Source organism: Triticum aestivum, chromosome 5D, assembly GCF_018294505.1.
Source record: "Triticum aestivum cultivar Chinese Spring chromosome 5D, IWGSC CS RefSeq v2.1, whole genome shotgun sequence".
Taxonomy (NCBI): domain Eukaryota; kingdom Viridiplantae; phylum Streptophyta; class Magnoliopsida; order Poales; family Poaceae; genus Triticum; species Triticum aestivum.
In genome coordinates, this window is record NC_057808.1 from 365136704 (window position 1) to 365152609 (window position 15906).

A 15906-nucleotide genomic window follows, 5' to 3' on the forward strand; every position below is an offset into this window, starting at 1 on the left:
CTGTAGACGGTCGCCGAAAGCTCTCTGTGCTCCCAAGTATCTAGCTAGTTCTGTCTGACATCATCGCGTTTTGACGGTCTATAAGCACAATAATAAAAAATCTGTTAAGGCCAGTCCCATCAGGATGGGGCTCGAGTAACTAGACAGAAAGCATTCATCATAGTGAACACCAAAACACTTGTAAGCAAGTTCAAAATTTTCATCAAGCATGCAGCTAGTAGATTTTGTCTTCTATTAACAACAAGTTTGTAGGAACAGATAGTATGTATAACACATCAGTAAACTTCAACATAACATCAGAGATACAAAAACAAATATCAGATGACACACAAAAGGATCAAGAAAACCTACCAATCGTAGGAACAGTCGAGAGGACCTGCATGCAACTTATACAACACTGCGATTCTGCCCGCTGTGCCAAGCAGAAGCATCATCAGGACCTAAAATTCCAAGTATCACCCAACCAAAATAAAGATAAAATTCCCTCATTTCACTGGTTCATTTCTCAAAAAGCAACTGGAGTAGGTTTTTTTTTTTAACTGACAGAGATATCGACATACTAGGAATCCAGCCAGATTGATATTTTATTTTTATTAGGTTTACTAGGTTTGAACTTTGAACACGGGATCCAGCCAGATTGATAAACACAGGCACTCCATGTTTTTTCTTCACACATTGCTTACAATAATTCGTGCGGCGCTCGCGCTCTCGCTCCCGGATCCCGACGTCCGCCTCCTCACGCCTCCTCATGCCTGGTGAGAATGTCCTCACGCCTGGCGAGCACCTTCTCACGCATGGAGAGCTCCTCCTCACGGCAGGAGAGCTGCTCGTTCGTGAGCAGCTCGGCACGCTTCGTGAGCGCCTCAGCACGCCTCACGAGCGCCTGCTCACGCCTCAGGAGCGCCTGCTCACGCATGGCGAGTGCGTCCTCACGCATGGCCAGCTGCTCCTCGCGAGCGGCCAGCTGCTCCTCACGCCGCCGGTCGGCCTCCTCAGCCGGCCTCCTCAGCGTCGCGGCGATGCCCCTCGTAAAGCTCCTTGGTGTCACGGGCAGCCTGCAAAGCTCCGCGCTTGAGGACGGCATTGTCGCTCACCAGCACCAAGGCCAAGTTGGCGCGTGGCTCCGGTGAGAACTCGGTGGACATGCAAACCATACATAATTTTAGGAATTTTACTTGAATCTATAGCATAAAACCACTCTACCTCAGCATCAGGAAGTTTTTTAGACGACTGACACAATTCTGTCAAGCTTGCAGTTCCACCAGCAGATGTGGCCAATGCTTCATGTTGTTGTTTTGGTGTCTCATCACAAAGAGGAGCTCCGAGTACACCTGACTGTGAAATACAGGAGTAAAAGCAACACAAGCACAAAATGTGAACATCCAGCAGAATCGCTTAACTAATTAATAGTGACACAAATGTTGAACCTGACCATGTTGCTCACTGGACTCAAGGCATGACTCTTATGGCTTGCCTCCCCAGCCGCGGAGTGCTCAGGGAGGATTGTCTCCATGGCCACGTCATCTTCCGCACCAGGCGCCTCTAGAGGCACCACCGCCCGCCCGCCCCCTTGCAAGGCTCCCTTGCGAGGCTCGTTCCTCCCAGCTAGGGGAGGCAAGTCTTCGTGCGCCTGGAAAGTCGCATGATCATCTTCGGTCACCGTCTCCGCCTCAAGATGGCAGGCGGCCTCCTCAGGCCCCTACTGGGGCGGATGGGTCTCCTCAGCGGGCGCCTCCAGTGAGAGCTCGATGGACGTCGTGGCCTCTAACTGCATCTTCATCTTCTTTTCGGGGGACCTGCATGGCACGGGCTCAGCTCCCGGTTTCAAGAGGCAGGAAACAAAGATCGCGAAGCAGAAAGTAAGATGCGGGTACTTACTCGCAAGGTGAAGGCAAGAGACGCCTCTTCACAATCGGCTTGGGGCGGCTGTCGTTGTCGCTCCCGCGGGGCTCGCTCGAGCTCCCTCCGGAGGGCTCAGCGTGAGGATTGCCAACGTATCCTCCCGCCGGGGACAAGTGGGTCTCCTCCGTGCGAGGCTCCTCGCGTGTCTCCTTCATGCGAGGCTTTCTGACGTTGATTTCTTTCGTGCGAGGCTCCTCGAGGCTAAACTGCTGTAAGAGGCATGTAATGCTAACAGAATGAATTGAGTGAGGCAGAATATAATACATATGAATTATATTAAAAAGCAAAACATGCACAAGAACATACAAAATGGTTTATACGACCCTCCAAGACTAATGCAAAGAGCCAATGTTAGTTACAGTGCTAATTCTACTTCTGTTGTTGCCATTTGATTTTTCCCCTAATAAACAACTATATCAATGTTGTTGTTAAAAAATGGATATAGTACCAGCATTTCCGACTTGCGGATCACATGGACCCGCATCGTGATCCGCCCTCCGCTCCTCTCTACCAGTTGGAAGAGGCAGATCTCTCCGGGCTTGATCTCGGCCTCTTCAACCAAGAGGTTCCAGCAATATATGCTATTCCACATCTTCACAGCCATATATTCTCCGATGAGCAGCCATGTATTCATCGTCCGATCTTCCAGCAAAAGTGTGAGAGGTATTGTTTGTTCGTGCCATTCTTCGTGCCAGAGGCGGCACGTCAAAACATATGCCTTGCAGAAATACTGTTCAGAAAAGAGCGCGTCAAGATGGAGCAAGGAAATGGTTCTAAATTTGTGAGCTTTTGGATATACATATTGCGCGTGGTACCTAAAGTTATGAACTCACCAGTTCTGGCTTCCTCTTTATAAGGTCTGCCGTCATCACCTTCACAAACAGAGGTGATGCAGATCCTATCTCTGAGATTTTGTTCGTTACAAGCGCCTTTTGCCGCTTAGTTAGCTTACCCCCTTTTGGTAGTAAGTAGGAGCCGCAGTTGCAGCTGGCGCCGCCCATCTTCGTCGCGCCGCAGTTGCAGACAAACCCGCCTGGACATCCATTGCCACGGATCGATGTAAGAGGAGGCAATCAAATCAATCAAGAAAGAAAGAAAAAGAAAAAGAAAAGGAAAAAAGAGGACGGGGAGGTGGTGGTCAAGACTCTTGAATATCCCACGCTCAATGTAATACACCATCTCTAGGTAAGCAAATCTAACATCATCTCTAATGTTGGGCCTAAAGCCATCTATTGGAATGTTTAGTCCTGGATCACCTTCTATGTCATGTGCACAAAAAAGGGATATACCTTCATGTCCTTGATCCTCAACATTCCCCTCCACTGTGGCTTCAACGGAATCTGTAACTTGTTCAGCAGGTGTGGAATTTGCACTCTGTCCTTCCACAGAATCTGTGACTTGTTCAGCAGGTGCGGAATTTGCATTCTGTCCTTCCACAGAATCTGTGACTTGTTCAGCAGGTGTGACTTAGGGTTTAGATTGCCAAGTCATTCTCTGAAAACGACACTATAATTCAGAAACATAACTCTCCCGTTCGTCTTTGGCAGCTTCTTCCCCTTCCTGGCCATCTTCGTGGGAATGCAGGATGTCCCTACTGTTGGCTGCCGGCCTCTCTGTTCTGGACTCTGAAGCGAGGTACAGAGGATTGACCGTGCCACCATGCAGCGTCCGTATTTAAAGGCCGCATGCGAGCAATTCACGGGAGGTGTTAATTCGACTTTGCATGTGAAACGCTAGGAATTAACTCAGCCTAACCCTCGATTCTCTCTGCCGGCCAATGCATGCAGCAACCGCACGAGAGGATTGGGCATGCATGTGGGCCTGAGACAGAAATCTAGGGAACGCAAGCGGACGTCCCGGTTTTCTAGCGATTAATGCGGTGCTTTCTTTCCTTAAGTGCTCCACGACTGATTGGTTATTGCCATGACCGATACTCTGCCTTGGTCCTGCTGCTTTGGCTCTTGGGAGGTAGTACCTCGCGATAGCCACGTCCAACAACCCAGGCGGCGACGACAGCCCCCTGACTCATCCATGGATCCTTTCCATATGAGAGGAGATTTGTGTGATTGCAACCAGTCTTGTATGTTTTGTGTTTGAAGCACTGTGAACTTTCATTTGGCTCCCGTTCATGTTTTTACAGACAATTGGTGAGCCTCATATCTATTCCATGAGATGTATCAGCTGAATTGAGCCACGTCGCTCAACATATTGGCTGCCCATGAAGCTCTTAGCCATTTTTCCAAAGATACATGTTACTTGATGGTTTCATGGAGTGCATGCTCTAATATCTTCACTTTAGGATCACTCTCCGAGTTCCTAAGGTCACATACTTATTTTACCCATGGTCATTGTCAAAATACTTCATGGTTGTCATGATCACTGTGAAAAAGAATTTGGGTAGGTTTCATAATTATTTTTGAGGAACGTCATGGTCAAAATCGTGTCCCCGCAAAAAAAAAGGTCAAAATCGTGTCATAAATCAAGGGAGTGTCTATTCAGCACTTGACTGTTTTTCAATTCGGTAACATTCACATTTCTTGACAAATAAACAGAGCACACTTGTATGTCCAAAAATAACCACCCCGGCGACTATATGTTTTCTATTTCTAAAAAACGGGCTGGGCTAAACTGTCACCCAGTTTCAACTAAACCTGGACCACAGGATACTCTGGAAATGAGTGATCGCTAGCAGTGCCTAAACTTGGGAAATTACAGAAACTTTGAAGTATATAATGCAGAAATACAGTGGCAAAAATCATAGAACCTACACTATAATCCCGAGGTAGCTGAAAATTACACTGTAGACTCAATACTAGTGAAAGCATGCAGAAAAATACAAAAGAATATGCGCACCTGATACCATAGAAACATTCAGAAAAATGACAGGAACTCATTTCCGGAGTATAATACGAAAACAAGGCTGCAAAGAGTAGAAAAAAAAATTCAGAGCCTACAGACTGCGTAGACAAAGTAAATGACACTGAAAATTTACCAAGAATTGCAGTGCAAAAGAGTCCAAGAACGCCTACAAATTACAGTCCAAGATTTACACTAGCAGAACTTGCCAACTTACACTGCAACTGCCTAACAATTACACTGCAATAGTCCAAGACTTACAGTGTAAATCCCCTGGAAATTATAGTCCACATACACAGGAATTGACACTGAAAACTACAAGAGATTTAAACTTGCCAAAACTTGTCAGCTTACATGGTAAAGTACCTAGGAATTACAGTGTAACTGCACAAAAAATACAGTGGAAATCGCCTAGAATATACAGTGTAAATTAGACTGTAAAAATGAACATTTACATTGTAAGAATGTTGTTGATCAGGATTTACAGCGAAATAACCCAGGAATTACACTGTAAAGTGCCCCTATATATACATTGTAACTTCCTGGACAATGTAGAAACACATGGACTTACACTGGAAAAAAAACCATAGAATAACCAAATGCAGCGGAACTTACAAGTACAATGATCAGTGAAAGTACAGATCAAGTACAATGAAAATGCCCTGGATTTACAGTGTAAGAACGGTGCATAAAACTACTAAAATACATAGCAAGTACACTGAAAAAGCATATGAACTTACAGTGTAAATACAGACTAAAAATGCAGAGTAACTACAGCGATGCTACCATAATAAATACAGTGTAAATCACCAAAAAATCTATGCTGGAAATACCAAGGGAACTAAAATACCCAGGAACTTTAAAAATACACCGGAAAGACCACTGTCCTCCTAATTCTCGACTTTTTATACAGATCCAGTAAATTCACAGATAATTCTTTACAAAAAATGTAGATGGGGAGCATGAGAAGAACAATAACAAAAGACAATCTACTGTCACTATCACAAGAAGATCTCATTCAAAATGTGAGTATCACTAAATGGCAAAAACTCAGAAGAAAATGTTGCGTACATCAAAATCAAAATAGCTCACACAAAAAATACATTGTAGGAATCGTTTTCTTTTACAGCACTCCTACAATAAGACATTATGTACAAGGTCAGAAAAGCAACTTTGAAATACAGTAGTGGTACCAAACCTCTTGACAAAAAGAGTGTTTTCTTAGTATGCTATTCCAACAAGAACTCCAGTTAACTTAACATGGTGATTGCAGGTACATTCGGCAAATGGGGCTACATCAACAACACAATTAAGAGTGGAGGACTCCAGTAACAAAACACATAACACCAACAGCCCAACAATTCATTCTAGAGTAAGTGAAACTATTGGTGAAAAACTCATGACCTGACAAAAAATTGAGAAACTTACATCTTGAGAACTCTGCTGCAGACATTGGAAGAAATGCAAAACGAAGCTACACCAAGCGAAGAAGGCGCAACAGAACCGAACCCCTGGAAAACAGACATGTTTGCCCACATGAATTTGGAACAGGTGGGCACATTAATAAAATTTCAGAAACAAGTACATATCATACAAGTTGAAACTAGTAAGAAGAATAAATCGGAAACAAAATGCTAAGTATCCAGGAGACTGAAGATGTTCACCCCAGTTCAGCAGCAACAAAAACAAACTCAAACACTTGCCACAGCAATGAAGAAAGAGAAAGGGGAGAATCAGAGCACTCACACAAATGCAAATTCCGAAGATGATACTAATGTAACGTCCTGGCGAGAGACTTTCCGAAGCTTACCCATTAAACTAAAACCTATAAATTGCAGAGCTGAAGCATGAATATTACACTAAAAATTAGGGCGGAAACTACACTATAAATACAGAAATAAAAGCAAGGGGGCTTAGACTGTAAATCTGGGATAACACTGCATTATTGGGAACATTACACTGTAAATACATAGAATAAGCAAGGCGTTTATAATGTAAAACTAGGGTTACACTGGAATTCTTGGGAAGATTACACTGTAAACAGGACATAGTTCATAACTGCACCACAACGACACTCGAACAATCAACAAGAATGAAAGCCAAAATTTCAGGAATTACATAACCGAATCATACAAAATTACACTGTAAAAAATGGGACACATTATAACTCTGGGATAACATGTAAGCAGCATGTGAATTACACAGTAACTCTGGGGGTAATTACACTGAAACTCTGGGACAAATTACACAACAACTCTAAGGTATATTACACTGGAACTCTGGGGTAATTACACAGTAACTCTGGGGTAATCACAGTGTGTAAAACTCTAGGGTCAAGTACATATAATAAGCATGAGAATTACACGGTAACTCTGGGGGGAATTACACTGCAACTCAGGGAAATTACACAGTAACTCTGGCCTATATTACACTGAAACTCTGGACATAATTACGCAGTAACTCTAGGATAATTACACTACAGAAACATAAGTAAAATACAGACTCAATACAAATAGAGTTACACTGCAAATCCTGGTTGGTTCAATCAACCAGGAGCATTAGAAAAATGAAAGAATAGAGGAATTGAAGTGCAAAGCACATAAAAATACAGAGAAAAGCGCACAATTCAATAGATAATCTAGATAACCTACATGAACTTCAGAAAACAAATACTAGCAAAAGAACACATAAATTATTGTGCTTACACTCTAATACATGAGCACTGAAAAAATACATTGATAAGAACCAACACTCACAAACTAGGGGTAAGTACAGGGCTAGAACACAGGGGAAAATAGAAAATATAACCTGGAAAATACACCAAAAACAGAGCTAACTGGAGGCTGGGGTAAGTCTGATACACCCAGAGGCCATTGATAACACTCAGAAGTCATGGAACCTGTGCACTGCATGCAGTAGAGGCCACTGATAACAACTAACTACAACTAAACCTACCAAAATTCATGTATCTACAACAAAAAACCAACAGGATCCACGAACATAAAGACCACCTGCCAGCGCAAGTCACCAAACTCTAACCACAAAAACACTCATCTGAAACCCTGCATCTAATCCATACATCTACATCTAACCAAAAAAAAAAACGAGACAACTACCAGCGCCTACACAAGAGTAGATGGGGAACAATGGAGGATTACGCATGCCAGGAAGCAGAGCCAACCGCTAAAACTACAAGCACCTACCACGAATCTACAACAACACGGCGGCTACAAACACCAATCACGAACCCACAAAGAAATCACGGCAGCAATTCACCTAAATCTGGAAAGCCACACACCCAGAAACAATCAAAAATCATGCGCAGGACGGAGAATGACGAGGCCGACCAACCGAAGACGTCATGAATCGAAGAGAAAGGGGAGAGAAATCAAGCTCGACAAGTGGGGGGAGGGGGGGTCTCGGAATCGACATGAACAACACGAATCGCCTGGTCTCCTCCTCCTCCGCTCGAGCGCCCCTTCCTCTCTCTCTCTCTCTCTCTCTCTGCTTTATCGAAACAGTGACGCTCGAATGAAAAGGGAAAACCGCGCCGAAAATTCAGAAAGGACAAAACCAAACAGGGGTCGGGCGGGCGTTACGGTGCAAATCCGTAAATCAATACCGTTCTAGGTTATGTATGCACACGTCACACTAATTACCAAAAAAGGCATCGGAAGGGACTGGTACCTACCTCGCTTTTGGCACATTTAATTACGCCTCATCAAAAAAGGAACTGGAAGTGTCAACCGCTACTTGTCTTTCCTCTCGTGCAATGATGCTCCTGTCCTTCTTCACATGTCTGATGTATTTTATGAATGTGCTATGTACCTTTGTTGTACAAGTCTTGATACTAACATTTCACAATAATTATTAATATCCCTATTCGTGGCATTAATATTTATTTCTTGAGATTTCTTTCTCATAGCTCTTATATTATATCCTTACCCATAAATTTATATCAGGCATTTTTATTTGGCAGATCAGGCTGGTGACGACAGCCATTTGGATGAGCAGAGGCATGATCTTTACAATGAAGCACAAAGTTTGTTAGACATTCTTGATAATGTGTCGATATATCTAATTATCTAAGGTGTGCCTGATTGTACTAAATGTTGTTCGCTTGCTTCCTTGACATATAGATGGTTTTCATTAACATCTCATCTCTACGTAGTGTGATAGCTACCATTGACATATAGATGGTCATCTATTTCAACGCAGACACTACCTAATCGGTCGGTGTAGCAGCGATCCATCCCACACAGCAAGAGATACCTAGGCGCTCATGCTATTTCTTTTCTATCATTGTCTGCACACCTCATTCGTCCAATGGTAATCAGCAACAACCTTTTTCTAGGTTAGGTATTATAGTGTTACAAATGTGTGCTGAAGCCACTCCTTGCAGCAAGCACAAATTGGATTTCTATTTTCAGCAGTATTGCCGTTCCCAATTATTGGCTCTTTATGGAAGTTCTTAAAGGAAATCAGTTGGCCTAAAAAAGGATCAATATTCATTCTTGCTTTTGATTTCTCATCCGAGAAAAGAATTTCCTAGAAGATAAGTAGAAAATACATGAAATTAATCAAAAGAAGAGTCACAAAACTAGCATATAGAGTTAACATGAACAAGTCCTTTTAACGCTACTGATGTGATCCTCACTACAGCACAAGTGATAATGGTTTGCTCTTACTATCCTCACAAGGTTTCCCATCTATTTGGGGACCTCCTAATAGTTTAGCATCGGAGAAAAATAAATGTAATGATTTTAGCATCTGAGAAAAATAAACACAGTATATTACTAGCTTTGAACAAATACTGAAGTGCACTAAGGGTCCCTTTTCCCCTATATAGTAAGGAGTTAGTGCAGTTTTGGCATTGATGAACAACACCCCAAGCAGCGACGATGGTGACCACGGGGATGAGATCAAGAGCATCAGCAACTTCTTGGTGGGGTTCCTCCTCATCGTCGGCACAACCACAACCATCAACAATGATGACCGGTTCACGAGGCAGCTACTTAAGCATTGGAGCCTTCTTGAGAAGACAGCATGCTGAAGATCGAGAGTTATCCAGAGAGGGGGGGGGGACCGGAGAGGGGTTAGGAGAGATCGAGAGAGGGAAGGAGGGAGAGGGATCGTCCCCAAAGATATATGTTTAACACAGTTAATGTTGAACCACTAGAATATTTTCGCCCCAAAGAGAGTGAGCTGGATGGGGGTTGAGGTTGGTCTGTTCAGTTATGACTGTCTGGGCAGAATAATTGTCTTATTTTAGAAAATATGGCAAATTGCATTTCATTAGAGAATATTCCGCTCAGACAGTCATAATTGAACAGATAGTATGAGAAAGAAATGAGCTTCGACCTTGATGATGACCTTAATTATTTGTTTGATTCATTTATATGCATTGTAGCCTTTTTTTTAGAAAAATATACATTATAGCCCGTAGCAAAGCACGGGCGTTCTACTAGTAAATATGATTCTGAAGTCGCTAGGTGGGCCTCCACCTGGGCCTGGTCGTTCGTTACCCTCAGGTCTCAGCCCAGCCCAAGAGGAGGCAAGATGCGTCCGTGTCACTCGGCACAGCCCAAGACGAGGCAAAAAGATGTTCGCCTCTCCAAGGGATCGAACTCCCAACGTGTGCCAGCCAGTTAAATAATACCAACCACTCAAAAAAAAGTTAAATAATACCATATCGTTCCCTTACAGCTTGTTTCACCAATTTATATACCTCCTTCATCTCAAATCAGCAAGCCACCTCAAAGATCAATCAATAATAAGAAGAACAAAGAGTGTGTTTCCTTTGCTCACAGATAATAATTAGACAAGGCTACACAGCTAGCACGCTTGCCTCGGAGAGGAAAAATAAGAGATTGGATCAGGATGAGAAAAGCTCTCAGAGACTGGATCAGATGAGCTGCTCCAATAAGAGATTGGATCAGATGAGAAAAGAAAAGCATCGGAGGAAAATAAGACCGCACTCGCGCGTCGAGTTAGCCTCGGATGCAACTTCATGCATTATTTTTCTGCATGTGTAAGAAAAGGAGCTCGACAACCAAAATTGGGTGAATGGACTTAAAAGCTAGCACATGTTAAAGATTCTAAAACTCAGGTTGGTTTCCTGATCATTTGAACTGCTGTTTAAATACTAAATTGACTCTCGTGGCTTATAATAATCCGAGTTTAATATGGCGTCAAAATCCTTTTATGTTAAGCTGGACATATGATGGGAATTCACAACGGATAATGATTTCTGCAAGTGTGGACATATGATGGGAATTCACAACGGATAATGATTTCTGCAAGTGTAAGAGAATATCTCGGCCACGTCACAAGAAAAACAATTTGAAAGAGAGAATTGTAGTGAACCTTACAATCATGATATGAACCTGCTTCATTTAGTTTGAAACTTTGAACTCATGCTTATATATCTCAATATTGATAACAAAAAAAAGTATGTACCTAAGATGGTGATCTCAAAGACCATTTTTTCCATGCTTTTATATTGTGTTGAAATGATTTCCGTTCCCATGGCAACGCATGGGCCTGTTTGCTATGATAATACCCAAAGTATGACCCCACAAAGACACATAGATACCTAGAATAAAAGGATGGACACAAGGAAAAACAGGAAGAACTGCAAGAAGAAGAAAAATTCAGGTAAGATGCAAATAACAGTAGAAAAGTATAGCACTGCTAATTAACTCATAAGAAGATGCATGAGTAAATACTGACCATTCATTGGTTCCCATTCAAAATAATTAACTGATTTAGTGTCACTCGCCAAAGAAACATAGAATCTCTACTGTTAAGTGTTAACATCCAACGATCTGCAATGAATAAATGCCGAGAGTAACAAAATTGTATCAGAAAATAACTGCATTTTTTTATTCTTAAAGTCTATAATGCCGATAGTACAGGACGCATTGCTCCTGTGCCTCCCCGTACACCACCGCGCGGCGGCCGCGAGCTTCTAATCCAAGCCGGCGGAGGGCATCTTCATCTGCACCGACACATGGGGGCGGCGGTGTGAGCCCATGGCGGGGAGAGGAGGAGGCGGCCCTGGCCATGGCTGCGTGCGGGCCTGCGGGGTGGGGATGAGAGTGGCTGAGTGGTTGTGAAGTGGGATGCGGTGGGGAAAGTTCCAGACTATATTTTTTTCAGATAGTTTTTTTTAGATTCCCTGATAGCTTTTTTTAGGTGAAGATTCCCTGATAGCTTTTTTTAGGTGAAGATTCCCTGATAGGTTTTTTTTAGGTGAAGATTCCCTGATGATAGGTGTGGAGAGGTGATCCCACATAGGCCCAAGAGGAGTTGCTCTAAAAATGTAGGCCCAGCAGGGTGCCCAGCATGTTCTATATGACTGTATTTTTTTAGCGCTGATTCCAGCTAGGTGTTGGAAACTCGCAGTTCCAATCCCCTCGAGTTAGGGTTTCCTGTCCTCCAGGCGACGGCGGTCGCTTTGGAGATCCACGATCCCCTGCCCTCCCCGCCAATCGTTCCTCGTCGGAGCTCGTCTCTAGTGACGGCGATCTAGGAAGACGCTAGGGAACCACCGCTCGCGGAACAACAGTTTTCTTCGGGCGAGAGTTACGATGGATGAACCATCTTCAAGCTCGGGCTTGACCGTGAGCGATGTGGAGGCGATGATGAAAGAGCTGGAGCTTAAGGAAGATGACCTAGAGGACGTGGTGATCGAGGCCGACGAACTTCCGCTGGAGGCATCCAGATGGATGGCGCTAGCTCGTGTTCACACGGACAAAACCTACAGTCAATACTGGTTTTTTCGCAATATGCGAGTGGCTTAGGATTTTGCCCAGGAGGTGAAGATCCCCCCTCGAGGAGAACCTCTACACTTTGCAGTTTTCCTGCCTGGGCGATTGGGAACGTGTGATGGAGGAGGGGCCCTGGACCTTCAAGGGGAAGACGGTGGTCATATCACCATATGATGGCTTCACAAAACCATCCGCGGTTGAGCTAAACAAGGTGGAGATCTGGATTCAAATCCACGACCTACCTGATGGGTACTTCTGTAAGATCAAGTCTTTGACGGCCACGGTTGGTGAGTTCATCTTCACCGAGCCCAAGTCCCAGGATTTCGAGGGCAACTTCTATAGGGTTCGGATAAGAATTGATGTCAGAAAGCCTCTAAAGAATGCTATGTCGCTTCTCATAAAGAAGAACAAGGAGGTCATCAGAGAAATTTTCAGGGTCAAGTACGAAAGATTGCCAGATTGGTGTGCGGTTTGTGGTCACCTCAGCCACAAGTACAAGGAGTGTGGAGATGGAATCCATCTCCCAGCAGCACTGGTTTTTAAAGACCTCCAAGCAGTATGGTACAAAGGACCAGGGCACGGCCAAGGAGCAGGACGGGGCCCTGGAGGAGGACGCGGCAGGGGTCGCGCAGGTTTTGGTAGAGGCCAAGGCAGGGGCAGCTCTCAAACTGGTCAGTTCTATGAAGAAGATCCCAGTGGCGAGAGGACCGATACAGAGATAGAGGATGTTGACAAGAACAGGAAGAGGGGTGCCCCAAATCAAACGCCGCTATTGCTAGCTCCTGGCCAACCGTCTGATGGGAGCAATGCGCCGGCCCTCCCACCTGAGACTGATGGGAAGCTGAAGCTAGCCTTAACATCCTCAACTGTGCCACAGAGCCCATCTGCGAAGCAAGAACCAAAGAGAACCAAGACTACTATGACTGAAAAAGGCAAGGACAAGAACACCACTTCTGATGCGCGTTTGGCGGGCCCCCAAGTGGGGTCGCGCCACGCGCAATGAGTCTGTTATGCTGGAACTGTCGCGGTGTTGGCAATCCCGCGACAGTTCGAGAGCTTCGTGATATCACGAGGCAACTTGCCCCTTCTATATTATGTATCGTAGAAACTCAAATAGAGGGCTCTAGAGTTGAAAGTTTGGTAGACACTTTAGGTTTCAATAAAAGTTTTGCAGTCAGCAGTAATGGTAGAAGTGTTGGTCTTGGAATATTTTGGAGTGATAAAATAAAGCTTGAAGTTGTTGGTTATTCGGAATATCACATTGATGTGACAGTTGATGCTCTCATGGATACAAAAACTAGGGTGACCTTCGTCTACGGGGAAGCCCAAGTTAACCAGCGATACAAAACATGGGATAAGCTACGAGGAATAGTTTGATCAAGCACGATGCCTTGGGTAGTTATGGGAGACTTTAATGAGGTACTACAAGCTCATGAACATGACGGAGTGGGAGAAATGAGTCAAGCTCAGATGGACGCTTTTCGTGATGCGCTGGACACTTGCGGATTATCTGATATTGGTTATACTGGGAATAGGTGGACATGGGAGAAGAAAGTCAGTGGAGGAACATATACGCGGGTTAGGCTTAATAGAGCTGTGGCCAACTGGACCTGGTCTTTAGCTTTCCCCACAGCGACCTTGATGCATAAATCAGCGGCGACCAGTGATCACGGGCCAATCTTCTTAAAGCATGCGGACGTGCATGCATGCACAAGGGTGCGGCGGCAGTTTCGATGCGAGCAATGCAGGGAACGGGGTCCGACGTTGAAGGCAGTAGTGGAGACAACATGGTCAGGGGATGCTGGCGACTCGGTAGGAGCACTGAAAACAAAATTGTCGGCGCTGTCGGGGGATCTAGCCAGATGGGATCGAGATCACTTTGGTAACATGCGACGAGAAATAGCTCAGTTAAAAAAGACCTGGAGGAGATTAGGGCTTCACAAATCAGGTCAACACCATGTCGGGTGGAGATCAAGATTGTTGATAGGCTTACAAAATTATACTACAGAGGATAAATTCTTTGGAGACAGCGGGCCCGTCTTGAGTGGCTAATGCATGGCGATAAAAACACTTTTTTCACCTAAGGGCGAGCCGACGCCGTAGGAAAAACCAGATTAAAGCATTACAACGTCCTGATGGTCACCAAGATCTCGGGCAGCCCAGTGACCTGCTAAAAGGATCGAGAAGAGGGGTCTAGAGGGGGGGTGATTAGACGCCTCACAAGTGAAAGTGGTAATTTCAGTGTGTTGGGGAACGCAGTAATTTCAAAAAAAATCCTATGCACACGCAAGATCTATCTAGATGATGCATAGCAACGAGAGGGGAGAGTGTTGTCTACGTACCCTCGTAGACCGAAAGCGGAAGCGTTTAGTAACGCGGTTGATGTAATTGAACGTCTTGGCGATCCAACCGATCCAAGTACCGAACGCACGACACCTCCGCGATCTGCACACGTTCAGCTCGGTGACATCCCTCGAAATCTTGATTCAGTTAAGGCCGAGGGAGAGTTCCGGCAGCACGACGGCGTGGTGAGGGTGATGATGAAATTACCGGCGCAGGGCTTCGCCTAAGCACTACGACGATATGACCGAGGTGTGTAACTATGGAGGGGGGCACCGCACACGGCTAAGACATTATCTTATGTGCTCTTGGGGTGCCCCCTGGCCACGTATATAAAGGAGGGGAGGGAAGAGGTGGTCGGCCCAAGGGGGGTGCGCCAGGTGTGGGGAATCCTACTAGGACTCCCTAGTCCAAGTAGGATTCCCCTCCTCTTTCCTATTCGGAGTAGGAGAGAAGGAAAGAGAGGGAGAGGGAGAAGGAAAGGGGGGCTGTGCCCCCACCCCTTGTCCAATTCGGTTTGGGCAAGGGGGAGGCGCGTGCCACCTCTTGGTCCTTCTCCCCTCTCTTCACTAAAGCCCAATAAGGCCCATTACTTCTCCCGGCGAATTCCCGTAACTCCCCGGTACTCCAAAAAATACCCGAATCACTCGGAACCTTTCCGATGTCCGAATATAGCCTTCCAATATATCGATCTTTACGTCTCGACCATTTCGAGACTCCTCGTCATGTTCGTGATGTCATCCGGGACTTCGAACAACCTTCATTACATCAAATCACATAACTCATAATACAAATCGTCATCGAACGTTAAGCGTGCAGACCCTACGGGTTCGAGAACTATGTAGACATGACCGAGACACATCTCCGGTAAATAACCAATAGCGGAACCTGGATGCTCATATTGGCTCCTACATATTCTACGAAGATCTTTATCGGTCAAACCGCATAACAACATACGTTGTTCCCTTTGTCATCGGTATGTTACTTGCCCGAGATTCGATCGTCGGTATCACCATACCTAGTTCAATCTCGTTAC

At 44.8% G+C, this 15906-nt stretch overlaps 1 protein-coding gene across 1 annotated transcript; it reads right to left on the reverse strand.

Annotated features, from left to right (window-relative positions):
* Positions 1 to 453: 453 nt before the first annotated feature.
* Positions 454 to 3369, reverse strand: LOC123121792 (uncharacterized). The gene is made up of 7 exons (XM_044541850.1): positions 3192 to 3369; positions 2736 to 2935; positions 2351 to 2632; positions 1879 to 2111; positions 1433 to 1796; positions 1204 to 1335; positions 454 to 1055 (listed from the first exon to the last, which is right to left on the reverse strand). The coding sequence occupies exons 2-5, from the start codon at positions 2901 to 2903 to the stop codon at positions 1700 to 1702; spliced, it is 780 nt and encodes a 259-aa protein (XP_044397785.1). The 5' UTR covers positions 2904 to 2935; positions 3192 to 3369; the 3' UTR covers positions 454 to 1055; positions 1204 to 1335; positions 1433 to 1699.
* Positions 3370 to 15906: the final 12537 nt, after the last annotated feature.